This window comes from Symphalangus syndactylus, chromosome 7 (assembly GCF_028878055.3).
Source record: "Symphalangus syndactylus isolate Jambi chromosome 7, NHGRI_mSymSyn1-v2.1_pri, whole genome shotgun sequence".
In the NCBI taxonomy this organism is placed as follows: Eukaryota; Metazoa; Chordata; class Mammalia; order Primates; family Hylobatidae; genus Symphalangus; species Symphalangus syndactylus.
The window spans coordinates 118,471,600-118,491,083 of NC_072429.2; the positions used below are offsets into that span (position 1 = coordinate 118,471,600).

The 19,484-nt window shown below is 39.3% G+C and overlaps 1 protein-coding gene across 5 annotated transcripts in view; it reads right to left on the minus strand.

The window, feature by feature from the left end:
- Positions 1 to 1,580: 1,580 nt before the first annotated feature.
- TAF2 (TATA-box binding protein associated factor 2) overlaps positions 1,581 to 19,484 on the minus strand; it is a 118,877-nt gene continuing 100,973 nt past the window's right edge. For 3 of the 5 annotated variants that reach the window (XM_055287119.2, XM_055287118.2, XM_055287120.2), the window contains one exon: positions 15,103 to 16,525. In XM_055287119.2, coding sequence (XP_055143094.1) covers positions 16,263 to 16,525 — 263 coding nt within the window. In that variant the 3' untranslated portion in view covers positions 15,103 to 16,262. Of the gene's footprint in view, positions 6,049 to 15,102; positions 16,526 to 19,484 lie in introns of those variants that run through there. The other 2 variants (XM_063643522.1, XM_063643523.1) reach the window with 2 other exon arrangements.

Below are 19,484 nucleotides of genomic sequence, written 5' to 3' on the forward strand. Positions count from 1 at the left end.
GAATGGGTCTGTAGATCTCTTTATACCTTTCCAGAAGTCTTAGTCCCTTCTTAAAAATTGAATTCCATAAGTTAACATTATAATTGCTAGTTTTTGTTGTCATTGTTGACTGTTTCATTTTTAAGTTGTAATAATAATTGCCAGTAAGGCAGAGTGACATTATTTCTTCCTGATGAAGTTGACTCCTCTCAAATAAATAAATTTATATGCAAATATAAAAACAGAATGGGAAGAGGAAACCAGATGGGAGAGACATTTTATAATTTGTCAAGGTAAGAGTATACATTATTTTTCTTTTTGGTTTTAAAAGGCAACCACCAGCCTGGCGCAGTGACTCATGCCTGTAATCCCAGCACTTTCGAGGCCTGGGTGGGTGGATTGCTTGAGCCCAGGGATTTGGGACAAACCTGGGCAACATAGTTAGACCCTGTCTCTACCAAATAAAAAAAAAAAAGCGCAACCACCAAGACTCAAAGCGAATTTATATTTTATAATGGAAAGCAAGCATGTAGGTACTAGCTACCAAGCTGAGATACCTGAGTTTTTATTTTGACCCAGCTATATTTGAATATGGGTAAGGTATCATAAATTCACATTTGAATTACTGCACCTATCACATGAGGATCTTATTTTCTTTTTTTTTTTTTTTTTTTTTTTTTTTGAGACGGAGTCTTGCTCTGTCACCCAGGCTGGAGTGCAGTGGCGCGATCTCGGCTCACTGCAAGCTCTGCCTCCCGGGTTCACGCCATTCTCCTGCCTCAGCCTCTCCGAGTAGCTGGGACTACAGGCGCCCGCCACCACGCCCGGCTAATTTTTTTTGTATTTTTGGTAGAGACAGGGTTTCACCGTGGTCTCGATCTCCTGACCTCGTGATCCGCCCGCCTCGGCCTCCCAAAGTGCTGGGATTACAAGCGTGAGCCACCGCGCCCGGCCGAGGATCTTATTTTCAACTTGTCTTCATTCAATGGAACCACTTTTGGTAGTATACATATGAATCCGCAAAAACAATTAATAATTGGCTGGGTGATGCCGGGCGCGGTGGCTCAAGCCTGTAATCCCAGCACTTTGGGAGGCCGAGGCGGGCGGATCACAAGGTCAGGAGATCGAGACCATCCTGGCTAACACGGTGAAACCCCGTCTCTACTAAAAATACAAAAAAATTAGCCGGGCGTGTTGGCGGGTGCCTGTAGTCCCAGCTACTCGGGAGGCTGAGGCAGGAGAATGGCGTGAACCCGGGAGGCGGAGCTTACAGTGAGCCGAGATCGCGCCACTGCACTCCAGCCTGGGCAACAGAGCGAGACTCTGTCTCAAAAAAAAAAAAAAAAAAAAAAATAATTGGCTGGGTGCGGTGGCTCACACCTGTAATCCCAGCACTTTGGGAGGCCAAGGTAGGCGGATCATGATGTCAGGAGATCAAGACCAGCCTGGCCAAGATGGTGAAACCCCATCTCTACAAAAAATACAAAAAAAAAAATTAGCCTGGCGTGGTGGCGGGCACCTGTAATCCCAGCTACTTGGGAGACTGAGGTAGAGAATTGCTTGAACCCGGGAGGTAGAGATTGCAGTGAGCCAAGATCATGCCACTGCACTCCAGCCTGGGCCACAGAGCAAGACTCCATCTCAAAAAAAAAAAAAAGAGAAAACAATAATTATTGTTATAACAGCTCAAATTTATCAAGTGCTTTGCCAGTCCCTTTTAATATTTTTGAATGTATTATTTAAATTAATTCTAACAATACTACTATGAGGCAATTCAGATGATTTTCTCAATCTCACAGATAAAGAAATGGGCACTGAGAGGTAAGCTATTAGTCCAGTGTCACTCAGTTCTTTAGTCAGTGGTGGAGGCTGGATTTGAACCCTAGTTACTCTCGTTTAAGAGCTTTCACCTGTGAAAGGAAAATAAATCTTGGCGCCCCAAATCACTAAGCTAAGATCAAGCTGGGAACTGCTTAGGGCAAAACCTGCCTCCTGTTCTATTCAAAGTCACCTCTCTGCTCACTGAGATAAAGGCATATCTGATTGCCTCCCTTGGAGAGGCTAATCAGAAACTCAAAAGAATGCAACCATTTGTCTCTTCTCTACCTATGACCTGGAAGCCCCTTTCCCACTTAGCTTCGTTCTCCTGCCTTTGCTTCGAGGTGTCCCGCCTTTCCAGACTGAATCAATTTCCATCTTAATATGTTGATTGATGTCTCATGTCTCCCTAAAATGTATAAAACCAAATTGTGCTCTGATCTCCTTGGGCACATGTCATAAGGACCTCCTGAGGCTATATCATGGGTGCATGTCCTCAACCTTGGCAACATAAACTTTCTAAATTAATTGAGACCTATCTCAGATATTTAGGGTTCATACACTGAACTTCTGATCTACGCTAATACACAACAAAATTTTAGCATCCTCATAAAAAATGCATACAGTAACCTCCTAAGGGTGATGCTTAGAAAATTTTCTTTATTTAAGAGAATTACTCATTTACTCACTCAGCAAACATACTGAGCACCTACTATAGCCATTAAGCTTGATTATTTAAGCATGGACAGCTCTGGTTTGAGTCTCATTGTTTCCCATGGGAAACACATTGTTAAGCACTAACACAAAGCTGTGACTGTGGGAAAGGTCTTAACATTTTAATAAGCATGTACCACATGCCAGACACCATGCTAATGCCAAAGTGCTTTACAGAAGTAATTTCATTTCATCCTACCAAACACAAGGTAAGTGGTTAATAATGCAGGATCTGAAGTCAGCCTTGTGGGGCTGACATCCAATTCCACCACTGACCTGCTGTGTCAATCAGACAAATTATTTAAAATCTCTGGGCCTCAGTTTCTTCATCTGGAGATGGGTAATTCTGGTAGCAGCTAGGAATGTGTTCAGCTACAAGTAAACGAACACCTAGCCGAAGTGTCAAAGGTGTGTGAACCATCTTGAATAGGAGCTGGGTAAAATGAGGCTGAGTCCTACTGGGCTGCATTCCCAGATGGTTAAGGCACTCTAAGCCACAGGATGAGATAGGAGGTCAGCACAAGATACACGTCATAAAGATCTTGGTGATAAAACAGGTCACAGTAAAGAAGCCGGCCAAAACCCACCAGAACCAAGGACCAGAGAGTGACCTCTGGTTGACCCCACTGCTACACTCCCACCAGTGCCATGACAGTTTAAAAATGCCACAGCAACATCAGGAAGTTACCCTATATTGTCTAAAAAGGGGAGGCATGAATAGTCCACTCCTTGTTTAGCATATAATCAAGAAATAACCATAAAACTGAGCAACCAGCAGCCCTCAGGGCTGCTCTCTCTATGGAGTAGCCATTCTTTTATTCCTTTACTTTCTTAATAAACTTGCTTTCGCTTTATGGACACGCCCTGAATTCTTTCTTGCATGAGATCCAAGAACCCTCTCTGGGGGTCTGGATTAGGACCCCTTTCCTGTAACAATAGTGGCGTAAACAAATAAGAGTTTATTTTTCTTACATAATCAAAATTCTGGAGAATACTGACTGTAAATGTTGGTTTAGCATTTCAACAATGTCAGGGATGGTATTCTATGATTCTTTCTGCCCTTTCTTTGGCAGCACAAGATGGCAGATGCATCTCGGGCATCATGTCAGTGTTTAGGGCAGCAAGAGGAGCAGAATTGCTTACCAGGCTCCAGGAGCCCTCTTTTGATTGGGAAAGCCAAGGCAAAACCCCAGCAGATTTCTGCTTATGTCTCCATAGCCAGTACTATCATATACAGCCACCCAAGCTGGAAGTATGTAGGAGCCACATTTTACCCACACAAAACGGGTTCTGTAAGCAAGGGAGGGAAGAATGACTATTGTTGGGTAAGCATCTAAACAGTGTCTCCTACGTTACCTTATGGCATTGTGAGAATTGACAGCATTCATGCCAGGCTTTTAACACAGACCATGTCCTCATCCACTGCCAATAAATATTAGCTGTTTTCTTCTGCAAATGAAGAGGTTAAACAACTTACCCTGAATCACATGGTTTCTATTCAAGAAAGACAAGATTCAAAGGCAGTTCCTGTGGACTCTAAAACCTAAGCATTAATAATATAAAAATTCATTAGGACTTCTGGGTAGAGGCTGTTGTTCCTGAATTCCTTTTTTTACACTTAAGATTCACACATTTTTTCCTTCACAGATATACTAAAGTATGGCTCAGCTGGAGCCCCTGCAGCTGAATTAGAGCTGAATTAGGGCAATAAGAAGTGGAAAAATGGCCAACTCTGGGGCTAAGTCTTCTGAATCACCAGGCAACCACTTACGATACAGCAAAAAAAAAAAAAAAAATCTGTATTTAAGAGAAAACTGTATCTAACAGAAAAATAGCCTTGAAGCACGATCGTTCAATTAATCATGAAAATGGAATATTGACCTTTCAGGACAATGCCTGGCTCCTCTCAGAATGGAAAATAACTAAATGAGAATCAAAACCTGATGTGTGAACTGTCCCTTCAAAGCAAGATATTCTAAAGATGTTAGAAGCTTTTGCCAGGAAAATAGACATCTCTACTTTTCATTTAAAAAAACTTACCATTACTAATGAAAACCACAACATTTAGAGAATGATGCCTCCTTTCATGCCCACCACTGCGTGAAAGGACTTAGCTCTGCATTTGCAAGGTGTGAGAAACATGTGAGTTAGTGACTTCATACAGAATAACTCCATGGATATAATTACTGTGTACAGAGGTGTCTGGAGAGCAGATTTTTAATCAATGCCAGGACAAGCCTGTATTACGTTAATAGAAAATGTAGAACACATGGTTCCAAGTCTGTTTGCTCAACCATACAATGAGCAAAGTATTACTGATTTGACTCATCTTCTTGGGGTCTCCACTAATCCCTGGCTGCTAAAAAAAGGAAGTATTTTTCTTGTCCAAGATTATTACTCTAGTAACATGGTTGTGGTCATAACTTTACCACCAACCCCTTCCATGAGCTGTTGTTGCTTTACCTTTGACCTCCAGAAAATCTTATTATTTTCTGTCTTCCATGCTCAACCATACAATGAGCAGAGTATTACTACTTTCCAGAGGGTAAAAAAAACAGAAGATAAGCTCCATGAAGACATCAGCTATGTCTACAAAGCCTGATAGCATTAGTTGCTGGACTTAGGCAATTTGAAAATGATCAGCTTTGTGGCTGGGCATGGTGGCAGATGCCTGTAATCCCAGCTACTTGGGAGGCTAAGGCAGGAGAATTTGCTTAAACCTGGGAGGCAGAGGTTGCAGTGAACCGAGATTGCGCCATTGCACTTCAGCCTGGGTGACAGAGGGAGACTCCATCTCAAAAATATTTAAAAAAAATAAAATAAAATGAAGATGATCAACTTTGACCTTGCCAAGTAGGAACATTAAAGTAACAATCATAATGACCAACCACCCAACCACCTACCACTGACATAACTTCAGAAAAGGACTTCTTAACACCAAGCAAAGAGGATGAAATATTTTTCAATGTAAACAGCACTATTTAAGTGGAATGAGCTTTATCAAAATCTCACTCCCTCATCCTAATTTTTCTCACTTGGTATGGACAGATTAGCACCTGGGATTCACAGGGTCAGTCTTGGCATTGTTCTCTGAGTCCTGGATTCACTTTCTGGGCACTGGATTTCAAGGACAAGAAGGTTCTCTGGTATAGGATTACAGGCAGGATCCAAGAGTTTCAACAGGCATGCAATGAAAAATCTTCATTGGAAATTCTAGAGCATATTTATAATTGGAGCAGAGAACTTGGCAAGGCTTCCCTCTTCATCCTCATGATTTGATTTGAAGTCTCTCATTCCTTTACAATTAAAGATTAGACTACAGATTCAAACTCCCATGATTGCCACTTACGTATACATCTTAACTCTACTCCTGGAACCTAGCCTCCTTGCAGGCAGGGGCTATATTCTCCACAGGATCTGCCACTCAGCAGGCACTTAGGGTGTGAGCCTTGATGACTCTGGAGTCTGTAAAAGTTCTAAAAGCCACTCAGCAGCAGATGAACATCATTGTGAGTTGATCCTGGGGGGAAAATGGACCTGTCCAAAGAAGTAAGAAAAAACAGTTTACAGTTAAAGTGTTCATGTTCATATATTTAACTACATAGTACCTTGTGCCTATGCTCAGAGTATAGGAAGGTGGTCTGCAGCTAAAATATGTCTTTTAACAAAACTCAAAAACAATCAAGGCTGTCTATATTGAAGTCCTGAAATAAGGACTTTATAACCTAGATTTTCTTATGCAACATGTAGTCTTCTCTATGTACTTACTACCTACTGTCAAAGGAATAATCACAAGAGTTTGGCAACTAGCAAGAAACTTTAAGACAATCTTGTTTTATATTTTTCAAGGAAACTGGCTCTAGTGAGGCTGAGTAATCTATTCAGGACACAGCACTGAGTGCTCACAGAGTTGGGCATAGAACACACGTTTCCTGTTTTCCAGAGCCATGATCTCTCCACAACACTGTTTACTCCTCTGGCTGATAAAAGTCACCTTCTGCTTTCATATTCAATTCAAAAGTGCAAACAGTGACTGGCAGTGGCACCAGATGGTGAAGAGAGAATAAACATCATAAACAGGATAATGACATGACCCCTGTCCTCAGTGACTCATAATTGAATGGAAAAGGGCACTCACACACTCAAGTAACATGTTTTGGGGTAAAAGTTTATCTTGAGAAATAATAACATTTTTTCAACCTTTTCGATCTACCCAATTTGCTGAGCCTTTTGCTCTTTTTTTCTACTGTATTCTTAATATCTAATATGCATATTACATAGAATATCTGGTATAGGCAACTAGATATCCTTGTTCAAAAATCAAAAAAGGCCTCTAGAGGCTGCTCTTCAATGTTTGAGAGGAGGAAAATAAAATATTTTATCAAATTGTCTGCTGTACAAAACCCTGCTTATCAGCTTATACACTAGTATGCAAACTTATAGTTATCACACCAATCAAGATAAGGATGTCACTTGTCAGTATACATCAGTGTTAATCTAATCAATGCTCCAAACAAATATCATGGTAAAAGCACTGAAAGACACACTATGGTGAATACTATGAGAGTTACACATACAATGAAAAAGGAGTGAGAGGGTTAATTCTGAGTGGTACGATCCTTGAGGAAAGGGACTGTATGTTTTATTGAATATTTTATCATTTTCCTAGAACATGGAAAAACAGTGGGCATTCCAAAATATCGTATGCATGAGTGGAGGGAATGAAGGAAGGAAAAATGGGAGCAGGGAAGGAGGGAAAAGAGAGGGATGGAGGGAGGAAGAAATGATGGCTGGTTGGTTAGAAGCTGAAAAACTCGTGTGTCAGAGCAGGTACTTGAGTGGTCTCTAGGCAAAGCATGATGCTGGGAGTGGAGAAAGTATTCTAGGCAGAGACTGGGCTCTTTATTATTTATGGCCACTCAGGGCATGCACTACGCTACTCTAGAGGGGCCTGTTTATATATATAGACTTCAGCAGCTCCGAGGAGGGGAAAGACTAGAAAAGTTACTGCATAGTGGTAGATGTCTTCTTCTAAATCTATTTACAGTTCATCAATTATGATTAATTTGACTAAGTTTTTCTTCAAGATAATTTAGGGGGAGGTAGTGGTAGAAATAGGAGGCAGTGGTAGAAATAGGAGGCAGTATGCTGTTTTAGAAATGACAGACCTGGGTTAATATTTTGGCCTTTCCACTTAGCTGTGCAACTTCAAGCTCCTTGAGGACAAAATCTGCCTACCTTGTTCTGAATTTATCTCAGTATCATGCACACAGAATGTACTTAATAAATATTGGGTGATAAATTTTAATCACATACGGTGCACTTGGTAGTTTTCTTGTCTGTAAAATGAGGATGCTGGCACTCATCTTACATGGTACAATGAGCATATGAGAATATGGTATGAAGTGTGTACCACAGCACAGGCACATGGTGAATGCTTATGAATCAAAGTTATTATTAGAAACAGGACTTTTTGGAATGAAAATGTTTAATCCAATTTTATAATTGTATAATCCTTTGTATTAAAAGCTGAGAGACAGTAATGAGAGTCGGAAGGGAATGTGGTTAGCCCAGTATTTCTCAACTTGAGCAGTACCCATCACTAGGAGGGGCATTTGAAGACAGGTGAGGAGTTTATGGTTGTCTAACGACTGGACATGTTAATGATGATTGGTGGGCAGGGACCAGACCAGAGATGTTAATTGTCCAGTAAAGTGTGGGACAGTTCTACACAAAATACCTAAGCCAGTTTCTTTGAAAAATACAAAATGAGATTGTCTTAAGGCAATTTAAAATGCCCAATTGTGCTCTCATTGAAAAGCACAACATTGTTGGGCACAGTGGCTCATGCCTGTAATCCTAGCACTTTAGGAGGCCGAAGAGGGCAGATTGCTTGAGCCCAGGAGTTTGAGACCAGCCTGGGCAACATGGCAAAACCCCATCTCTACAAAAAATACAAAAAGTTAGCCAGGTGTGGTCGCAGGCACCTGTAGTGTTAGTTAGCTACTTGGGAGGCCGAGGCAGGAGGATCCCTTGAGCTGGAGAGGTCAAGGCTGCAGTGAGCCGTGTTTGTGCCACTGCATTCCAGCCTGCGGAGCAACGCAAAGACCTTGCCTCAAAAAAAAAAGGACGGCATTGTGTTAGAAGTCACGACATCATGACATCTATTAGTTTCCTGCCATCTTTCACTTTAACACAAACATACAAAACTGCAAGGCTGTTTGAAAAGTACTTGCACAAGAAATTACATTTACCTCCATTCTGTTGTCTCACATACATGAACAAATAGATATCAGATCTTATCTTATTCAATAAAATCAAGTGAAACGCAATTTTTATACATGCATAAATTTTTTAAAGTTCTAATGAAAATGGTGCAGAAAATGTGGCACTATATGCAGAAAATATGTTTGCAAAAACCATTACAAAGAATTTTACCTGATCACAGAAACAACCAAGACAATATTTTAAGGAAATCAAACAAAGCAACTTGAAGATCTATTTTCACCCTTTCTTTATTGTCTCCTGGCCCTGTATTCCACATAGTAAACATCTGTGTTGCTGTAAGATTTCCGTTCCCCTGCTGAGCAATAGTTCTGCTGGGCTTGCTAGAAGATTTGCCTATTCCTTTGCAAAGATGAAGACAGACAAATGATAAAATGGCAAAACACTGAAGAGGGAAATATATAGGTCAGGAATGTAAGGAAAAGGATTTAGAATAGTGACCTCCAAAGTACGGTGCTTACATACTCCGAGAAGCACCCAGGAGACAAAGGGAGACTATAGTAGAACCTCTGCTTGTATTTATTTCTGAAAATTGACACTGACGTTCTCACCTGAATCATGCATCAGACTATGCATTTCCCAGTATCAAGGGGTTGGTGACAGTGTTCTCACCCATTTTTGTATTTTGCATATTGCAGTTTATATGTGTCCAGCTAAATGAACTAAAAGATATCTGGTTTTTGTTTTCTTTTTACTATTTACATTTTTTTCATTCATTTATTTACTTTAGGTATTTTCCAGTATCAAGGGGTTGGTGACAGTGGTGCTCTCACCCATTCCAGTATTTGGCATATTGCAGTTTATGTGTCTAGCTAAATAAACTTAAAGATATCATCTGTTTTAATATTTACATTTAATTAATGAATTAATTATAGTGCAGTGGCATGACCATAGCTCTCTACAGCCTTGATCTCCCAGGCTCAAGCAATCCTCCCACCTCATCCTCCCAAGTAGCTGGGACCACAGCATGTGCCATCATGCTTGGCTAATTTTTTAAAAACTTTTTGTAGTGACAAGGAGTCTCTATGTTGCCCAGACTGGTCTTGAACTCCTAGACTCAAGCAATCCTCCTGCCTTGGCCTTGCAAAGTGCTGGGATTACAGGCATGAGCCACTGCACTTGGCTTATCATCTACTTCTTCTTTTTTTTTTTTTAGAGTCTCACTCCGTCACCCAGGCTGGAGTGCAATGGTGCGATCTTGGCTCACTTGCAACCTCCGCCTCCCAGGTTCAAGTGATTCTCCTGCCTCAGCCTCCTGAGTAGCTGGGACTACAGGCGCATGCCACCATGCCCAGCTAATTTTTGAATTTTTAGTAGGGATGGGTTTTGCTATGTTGGCCAGGCTGGTCTCTCCTGACCTCAAGTGATCCGCCCGCCTCGGCCTCCCACAGTGCTGGGATTATACGCATGAGCCACCATGTCTGGCCTGTATCATGTTTTAATTAAACACTACAAAATAGACAACAGTCTTTCAAAAAAGATTCCTACAAAGAGTGGATTGAAAATAACAATCATGCACGCATGGACAAACAACTGAAAAAAGTTAAACTAATGCTCATCTCATAGGATGAGCTCTTCCAAAGCTACATTAAAAGATAAAACATGGTAACCAATTGTTTAATTCAATAGAACTTACTGTGACGCTGGAAGTGTTCTAGACTGGCACTATCCAATGTTGATAGTCACTAGGCTTATCTGGTTTCTGAACACTTAAAATATAGCTAAGTGGGCTAAAGTTTTATTTTAAAAATATAATTATTTAAACAGCCACATAGGCTAGTGGCTACCACATTGGACAGCACACATCTAGGAGACACAAACAGAGCCAGGCCCTTGGGTTTGAATCCAAATGCTATCACGCACAAGCTGTGTGACCTTTGGCTTAACTTTCCTGTGCCTCAAATTCTTTATCATAATCATAATACCTATCTCATATGGCTGTTGCTAAAATAAAATTTTTTTTTTTGAGACGGAGTTTCGCTCTCGTTGCCCAGGCTTGAGTGCAATGGTGCGATCTTGGCTCACTGCAACCTCTGCTTCCCGAGTTCAAGCGATTCTCCTGCCTCAGCCTCCTGAGAAGCTGGGATTACGGGCATGTGCCACCATGCCTGGCTAATTTTGTATTTTTAGTAGAGATGGGGTTTCTCCATGTTGGCCAGGCTGGTCTCAAACTCTCAAGCTCAGGTGATCTGCCTGCCTCAGCCTCCCAAAGTGCTGGCATTATAGGTGTAAGCCACTGTGCCTGGCCTAAAATTAAATAGTTAATGCATAAAAAGTACTTAAATATTGCAAGATAAATGGTAAGTTAATGCATAAAAAGTACTTAAATATTGCAAGATAAATGGTAAGTTAATGCATAAAAAGTACTTAAATATTGCAAGATAAATATCCTAGTCAGATATGAGGAAAAAAAAGCAAAAAAAAATTAAAATAATTTGAAATATGAATTGACAAACTCTTGTTACTAATGAACCTTGAACTAAGTCTACATTGGGGCTTCATAAATTCAGTACTTAGTATGAAGCTATCACAAACTGCAGGACATTAACAAATAATTTATTAGGTTGGTACAAATGTATTTGTGGTCTTTTACCATTGAAAGTAATGCAAAAACCACAATTATGTTTGTACCAGCCTAGTACTTCATCTTTATCCTATCCTTTCTGACACTTCTTTTTTTTTTTTTTTTTAATTATTATTTCACTGGGCATTGTGGCTCATACCTGTAATCCCAGCACTCTGGGAGGCCGAGGCGGGTGGATCGCTTGAGCTCAGGAGCTCAAAACCAGCTCAGGAGTTCGAGATCACAGACAACATGGCAAAACCACATCTCTATAAAAAAATACAAATTAGCCAAGTGTGAATACAAATACAAATTAGCTAAGTAGCGCCTGTAGTCCCAGCTACTTGGGTTGCTGAGGTGGGAGGATCGCTTGAGCCCAGGAGGTCAAGGCTGCAGTGAGCTGTGATTGTGCTACTGCACTTCAGCCTGGGTGACAAAGGAAGACCCTGCCTCAAAAGTAAATAAATGAAAATAAAAAATATTTAAAAAAAATTTTTTTTTTTGGCCAGGCCCAGTGGCTCACACCTGTAATCCCAGCACTTTGGGAGGCTGAGGTGGGTGGATCACTTGAGGTCAGGAGTTTGAAACCAGCCTGGCCAACGTGGTGAAACTGTCTCTAAATACAAAAATTAGTTGGACATAAGTGGTGCATGCCTGTAGTCCCAGCTACTTGGGAGGCTGCTGTATGAGAATTGCTTGACTCTGGGAGGTAGAGGATGCAGTGAGCTGAGATCATGCCACTGCACTCCATCCTGGGCAACAGAGACTCTGTCTCAAGAAAAAAATAAAATTTTTTAAAGACTGGGTCTTGTGCTGTCGCCCAGAATGGAATGCACTGGCATGATCATAGCTCACTACAACCTCAAACTCCTGGGCACAAGCAAACCTCCCGCCTCAGTCTCCTGAGTAGCTGAGACTATAGGCTCATGCCACCATGCCTGGTTAATTTGTTTTCATTTTCATTTTTTGTAGAAATGGGGTCTTGCTATGTTGCCCAGGCTGATATTGAACTCCTGGCATCAGCCATCCTCCCACCTCAGCTTTCCAAGGTGCTGGAATTACAGGCATGAGGCACCATGCTCAGCCTTACATATACTTTATAATGAACATGCTGTATTAATGCATACTTATATATAATAAATATACATATATTAGATATGTACATTCATTTTTTAAAGAAAATGAATGGAATAAAAAACCAAAAATGTGTAGAGATTACTGGGCTAAACCAAGTAAAGCAAGTTTGTTTCCAGAAGAAGCAATGCTGAGTGGATTGACATTCCATTACTGTGGTTAAGTTACACAGGTAATAAGTTAAAAAATTTGCATATGGAACAGCAGTTGCTCGGAAATTTTATAAAGCCACAATATTCTAGTATGATGAACAAAGGAGGTCTCATTAATTATGTGTCATTTTACTAAACAGTAAAAAAAAAAAAATATATATATATATATATATACACACACACACACATATATTTTGAGATGGAGTCTCATTCTTCGCTCTGTCGCCCAGGCCAGAGTGCAGTGGCACAATCTCGTCTCACTGTAACCTCCGGCTCCCAGGTTCAAGCGATTTTCCTGCCTCAGCCTGCTGAGTAGCTGGGATTACAGGCACGCACCACCATGCACAGCTAATTTTTGTATTTTTAGTAGAGATGGGGTTTCACCATGTTGGTCAGGCTGGTCTCAAACTCCTGGACCTTGTGATCTGCCCGCCTCGGCCTCCCAAAGTGCTCGGATTACAGGCGTAAGCCACTGCACCCGGCACAGTAGAAATATTTTTAAGCCCTGATTTTTAAGTAGTAATAAAATTTCTAGAATAATATATAATTGTTAAGAAAACCATACTTTGATGATAAAAATAGTCCAAATAGTATACATATCAGGGTGACATTAAAAATTATATCAGACAAAATAGAATTTAAGCCAAAAACTATAAAAAAGAGGCAAAGGACACAATGAAAAAAGGGTCAATTCATTCAGAGGGTATAACAATTGTAAACATATATGCACTCAACCTCAAAGCACCTTAATACTATATATAAGAGAAATATTAAAGGATCTGAAGGAGAGATAGACTGCAATACAATATTGCAGGAGATACTGAAGGAGGTTTCAATACCCCACTTTCAATAATGGACAGACCATTCAGACATGTAATAAGGAAACACTGAACTTTAACACCTTAGACCAAATGTACCTAAAAGACATATACAAAACATTCAATCCAACAGCAACAGAGTATACATTCTTCTGGGCGCATATGAACCATTCTCCAGAATGTAACATGTTAGGGCACAAAACAAGCTTCAGCAAATTTAAGAAGACTGAAATCTTCTTGATTTCTGTCAATTCAATTAAATTTCAGTTCATTGCAAAATTCTGAAAATTCTACTTGAAATCATATTTTTCTGACCACAATTATGAAACTAGAAGTCAAAACGAGAACTTCAGAAAATTCGTTAAGTATATGGAAATTAAACAACATGCTCTTGAACGCATGAACCACCAATGAGTCAATGAAGAAATTAAAAGGGAACTTAAAAAATATGTTGAGACAAGGCTGGGTGTAGTGGTTCATGCCTGTAATCCCAATGCTTTGGGAGGTTGAGGTGGGAGGATGGCCTGTGGCCAGAAGTTCAAGACCAGCCTGGGCAAAAAAAAAAAATTAAATAGAAGGAAAAAAGAAGTTGAACCCCTATTTTTTTGCTAAAATAAACTGCAGATGGATTCAAGTTGGATGAAGAACGTAAACCTGAAATATAAAATTTTAAGAACATTCCAAAAAAGTGAAAGAATTATTATATAATCGTAGAATGAGGAAGATCTTTGTAACTATGACATAATATGCAAAAGCCATAAAAGATAAAGCACAATTAAAAAAAAAACAATTTCTGCAAGTCTGTATTATATGCTACTAATTGTTTTAAAAAATCTGTACATACTGTAAAAATATATGGAAATATATATATAGACTAGTGCTGGAAAGATATATATAATACTGTCAAAAATTACTGCCTCTGGGAAAGGAGACTGGGAGACTTAGACTGAAACTGCATTGTGTTTAATTATCTATTTCAAAAATGTGAATAAAATACCTTTTGCATTGTCTGCTCCCAGCCAGAAGCGTAAATAATCGAGAGCTCACTATAAAAAGAAGTTCCCCAGAAGAAACATCTAATATGAACATCTGATAAAGAAATAATATACATAGCATAAGGTTCCTGGTACAATGCCTAGCATACAAGAGGTTCCTGAATTATAATAGCTAGCTATATTTATCAATGTCTTCCTATAACACAAGTAATTATTTTGAAATCTGTACTTAGAATTTTCAAATTTGGGAATTCTATATATGGTATCACTATACACTCTAAAATATCCTATTTTCCAAAAATAATTTCAGTTGGACAACATTCAATTAACTGAAACTTTAAATAACTCTCATTTAGGCCCTTCAACATCTGATCTTATTCCCTTTGCACTTATACTACAGGCCAACTGCACAGCCTTCTAATTCCTGAACACACCCTTGCTTTCCTACATACCTTTGAAGATACTGTTTCTTCTGCTGAGAAAACTTTACCCCATCTCAGCCTACTGAAATCATTCCTCCTAGTGAGGCCAGCTAAAAATCCCACCTACTCACAAAGCTCTCTGCAAAGTATGTGGACAGGTTTATTATATATACACACACAAGAAGGTAACACAAAATATAAAAAGCTACAAAGACAGAATGATCAACTTAAACAGTTATTTATTAAACAAGTTAAACACACCTAAAAGTATATTTAGAGGTCCAAGATTCAAGTATTTTTTGTCAAACTTTCTAATGATAAGGGGAATGATAAAAATTGAACAGATATAAAAAATATTCTTAAACGAATATTAAAGCACATGGAAAATTCAGAAATAAAAATAAAAACACACCATTATTCAATGAAATCAAAACATTTCATATGTGTCTTTAAATGCTTATGGTATGAGAGCCAAATTGTCTATTTCCAGGTTAATAAACAATATATAAGCTCACCTTTTTAAAGGTATCATACTTTGTGTCATACAGAAATAATTTTGGAAAGACTATGTGTTGGGTGTGTAAATTGTCCACATTAAGCAAAACATATTTTACATATGAATATTTTAATTTATACTTACTGGAAAACAAAACAAAACAACTTATAATTTAAACATCTTAATTTGAAAACAATTTTGAATTTGACAGTTCTGCTAAATTCCAACATCATAACCGCCGAATGTGTTATCAAAAGATAGTTGTTCAAAATTTTTTTAAAAAAGAATTGCTTCCTCAAATCTCAGTATTTTAGAGCAAAAGGAAAAATAACATATTCTTTGTTCATACATTCTGATGCTTAGTTTCTATGGTTAATACAAAAATGGTGCAATAAGGAAGAGTACTGTAGAAAAGCCTCTGTCTTTTCAGTAGTTCCAAATGGTGTTATACAGTATTTCACTGGAGATAGTGGTTGCACCACAGATTTGGCAGTTGCTTCCGTATAAATCGTAACTTTGCCCCATAACATCCACCAAAGGCTTTCAAACATAATTGACTTTGGCAGTACACATGGAGACCATGATGCGAATGGGGACTGCCAGTGGATATGAGGGCTTTTATGAAAGGGAGTTTGCTCTGTGTGTGTGTTTTGGGGAGGAAACAGCGGATGAAATAGTTTATCCAGAACTACAAAACACATTTTCCTAATTAGATCCCAACTGTATAAATAATGTAAATCAAATGCTTAGAACTTAAATGAATTCAGAATTTCTGCAGGAGAGGCAAATCCTTTCCCCCCTCCCTTTTATCATTGTTCACAGAGGACAAGGCTTTAGTTATAAACATTCTTCTGGACATGGAAGGAAAGGTCTCTTTGTCCCCTTCTCAGTCTGAAAGGGAAGGAGAACGAATAGACCTGCCACTGGCAGGGCTGGAGAAAGTGAAAGGATCCTTGTCCTTTTCTTTACTGTCATGCTTATGCTTGTGTTTGTGCTTATGTTTGTGCTTCTTCTTCTTTTTCTTGTGCTCATGGTGATGGTGGTGATGGTGGTCACTGTGTTTGGAGGCTGTAGATTCCTTAGTAAAGACTGAGAGTGGAGCACTTGCCACTGGATGCATACTCATCTCCATAGGTGCTTGTTCTTTACCTTCAAGATTAAAAATATCCAAATGAATTCCTGCTGATGATAAGGAAAGCCAGACTAAAGAAAGAGGAAGCTGATGACAGTATGTAAAGAGGGATTCCTAAGTTTTTATCACTTCTATCAGGAATGGGAGAGGTATCTAAATAAGACATGTAATTAGTTACACACAGAGTTTTTCAGCATCGTGGCCAGGAAGTTGAATATATAGTTCCTTATAGTCTATACAAATTTGGCCATATACCAGTGTGTTACCAAATCATCTTTTAAAAATTAATATTTTCTAAGTATTATGAAAAAAACAATATTACACATGGTGTTACAGGTTAAGACCCACACTGGGTCTGGGTGCAGTGGCTCACTCCTGTAATCCCAGCACTTTGGGAGGCCAAAGTGGGTGGATTACTTGAGGTCAGGAGTTCGAAACCAGCCTGGCCAACGTGGTGAAACTCCATCTTACAAAAAATACAAAAATTAGCCACGCATGGTGGCAGGCGCCTGTAATCCCAGGTACTCGGGAGGCTAAGGTAGGAGAATCACTTGAACCTGAGAGGCCGAGGTTGCAGTGAGCTGAGATCGTGCCACTGCACTCCAGCCTGGGTGACAGAGTGAGACTCCATCTTAATAAACAAACAAAAAACGACCAACATTGGTCAATGAAAACATAACTCACTCAATTACATTTCTGCTCTAAGGTACGGGGGAGGGGAAGATGACAGTACAGTTGACCCTTGAACAACATGGGTTTGAACTGCATGAGCCCATTTATATGTGGACTTTTTTTGTTTTTAACCAAACGCAGATTGAAAATACAGATTTGAAGGATGCAAAACCTGCATATAGATAGAAGAGCTGGTTTTTCATATGGGCTGACTGCAGGACTTGAGTATGCATGGATTTTCGTATACCAGGGAGGGGTCTTGGAACTAATCCCCCCTGCATATACCAAAGGATGACTCTATTTTCTTTGTGCTATCTGAAGAACAACTGATATACACATAAACATGCTATTCTAGCTACTGATAATGGTATCTCGTGAAAATCAAACATTTGTATAGCTCCTTAAGACAATTTCTAGGGATAGACAAATGAACTCTAAGAAGATTCAGAACACACAGCTTAAGAAACCCAGAAAAGGTGGGGAGTCTATAAAGGGAACATCTGTCTCTCTACACAGATGAGAGTAGTGTCAGTACAAAGAAAGAAACAGAATTAGCAGGCCCATACTCTAGACTAGGTTGTCCTGTTAGCCTTTAGCTATACTTCATCTCTCTGGGCCTAGTTCATCATCTAAAAATCTAGATCAAATGTCCTCAAAGGTTCTCTAGAGTTTTAACATTCTATCCGTCTAGGAATCTATAATAGTAGTTCTCCAACTCTAGTGTACAGATTTGTTTTCCTCCAGACCCACAGGCCTATAATCCTTGGACCATACTCTGAGAAACAAATCTCTCTCTATATTTATAGGTTAATGGTATTGCTTTACATGCAGCCAATTTAAGCCTAAGATTCATTTCAGATTCCCTCCCTTCCAGAGCTACGTGGTTACCAAATCTTGTTGATTCTCATAAGTATCTCTTAAATCTGCCCCCCCGCCCCGCCATCCTAATCCTGTCTGCAACTGTATTAATTCAGACCACCCCACCTCATCTGGATTACGGGTACTAGTATTATAGATACTAGGTACTAGTCTCCTCCTAGTCACTAAGGTTTCTCTGCCTGAAGTATCTTATGGGTTAAGTGTCTAATGTATATATAGTTCACAGCAGTGGTTCTCAGAACACCAGGGGTGATTTTGCCCCCAAAGGGTTACTTGGCAATGTTCAGAGACATTTTGTTACTGACATCCTACGAGTAGAGGCCAGAGATACTGGCAAACATCTTAAAATGCACAAGACACCCCTATACCCCCAACAAAGAATTATGCCTAAAATGTCAACAGTGTCCAGGATGGGAAACCCTGCTGCATCATGGTCTTCCTAAACAAAGCTGCTTTTTATCTGCTTAAAAACCCAATTGGTTCTACTGACAGTACAAAAGATAAACTCCTTGGACTTTAGTGCAGGAATTTCTGAAAAAATATTATATATATATTAATCCAAACTAGCTAAAGAAAAGGCTTTTCACTAAAATAGATTTCAATGTAGTTTCTTTTTTTAAAAAAGTAAATTTCTCAGCACTAATTTTGATCCAAACCAGCCCCCAAATCATGGTTTTCACCAAAACAGACATCACCACAGAAGCTTTCTAAAAATTACATTGCAGTACTAATTTTATTTATTGACAGTTCATAATCTGTCCTGAAGTTACCTTTCCAGCCTTCCATTCTTCCTGTCTATATACTACTCTAAGCTAAACCTTTCATAACACTGTGTATTTCTAAATGCTATTCCCTATGCTTGAGATGTCCTTCTTTCCTTATTTCTTGTCTAACTGATATACTCATTTAACAAACATCAGAAACTATATTGGAACTGGGGAATATATTGATAAACTAGACAGATATCAGCCCTCCTCCCTCCTAGGAGCTTACAGACTAGCAAAGAAGAAATAAATTGAGTAAGTGAACCTGAGTAATAAAAAGGCAAAACATAAAGTGAAACAGGAGCACAACAGGGCACTTAAATTAGTTGGGGGAAGAGGGGGATTAGAGAGGCAAAGTTCTCCAGGAAAGTAATGGTTAAGCTGCAACCTGAAGGAAGAGATAAGGAAACAAAGAACATTTTAGTCTCTTCAATAGTTTAAAACCTAATTCAAATGTTTCTTTAGAAAGTTTTCTTCAAATTTCCCAAAGGAACTGGTTCCTTCATGTTTCCACAGCATAATACAGATAAGGGAATTAAGTCAAAGAGAGATTTAAGTAATTTGCCCAAGGTGGTACTTAGGCAGATCTGAGCTACAAATCTAAAGAGCCTGACTCCAGAGACTTACTCTTAACCACGATGCTACAGTGTCCATCTACACC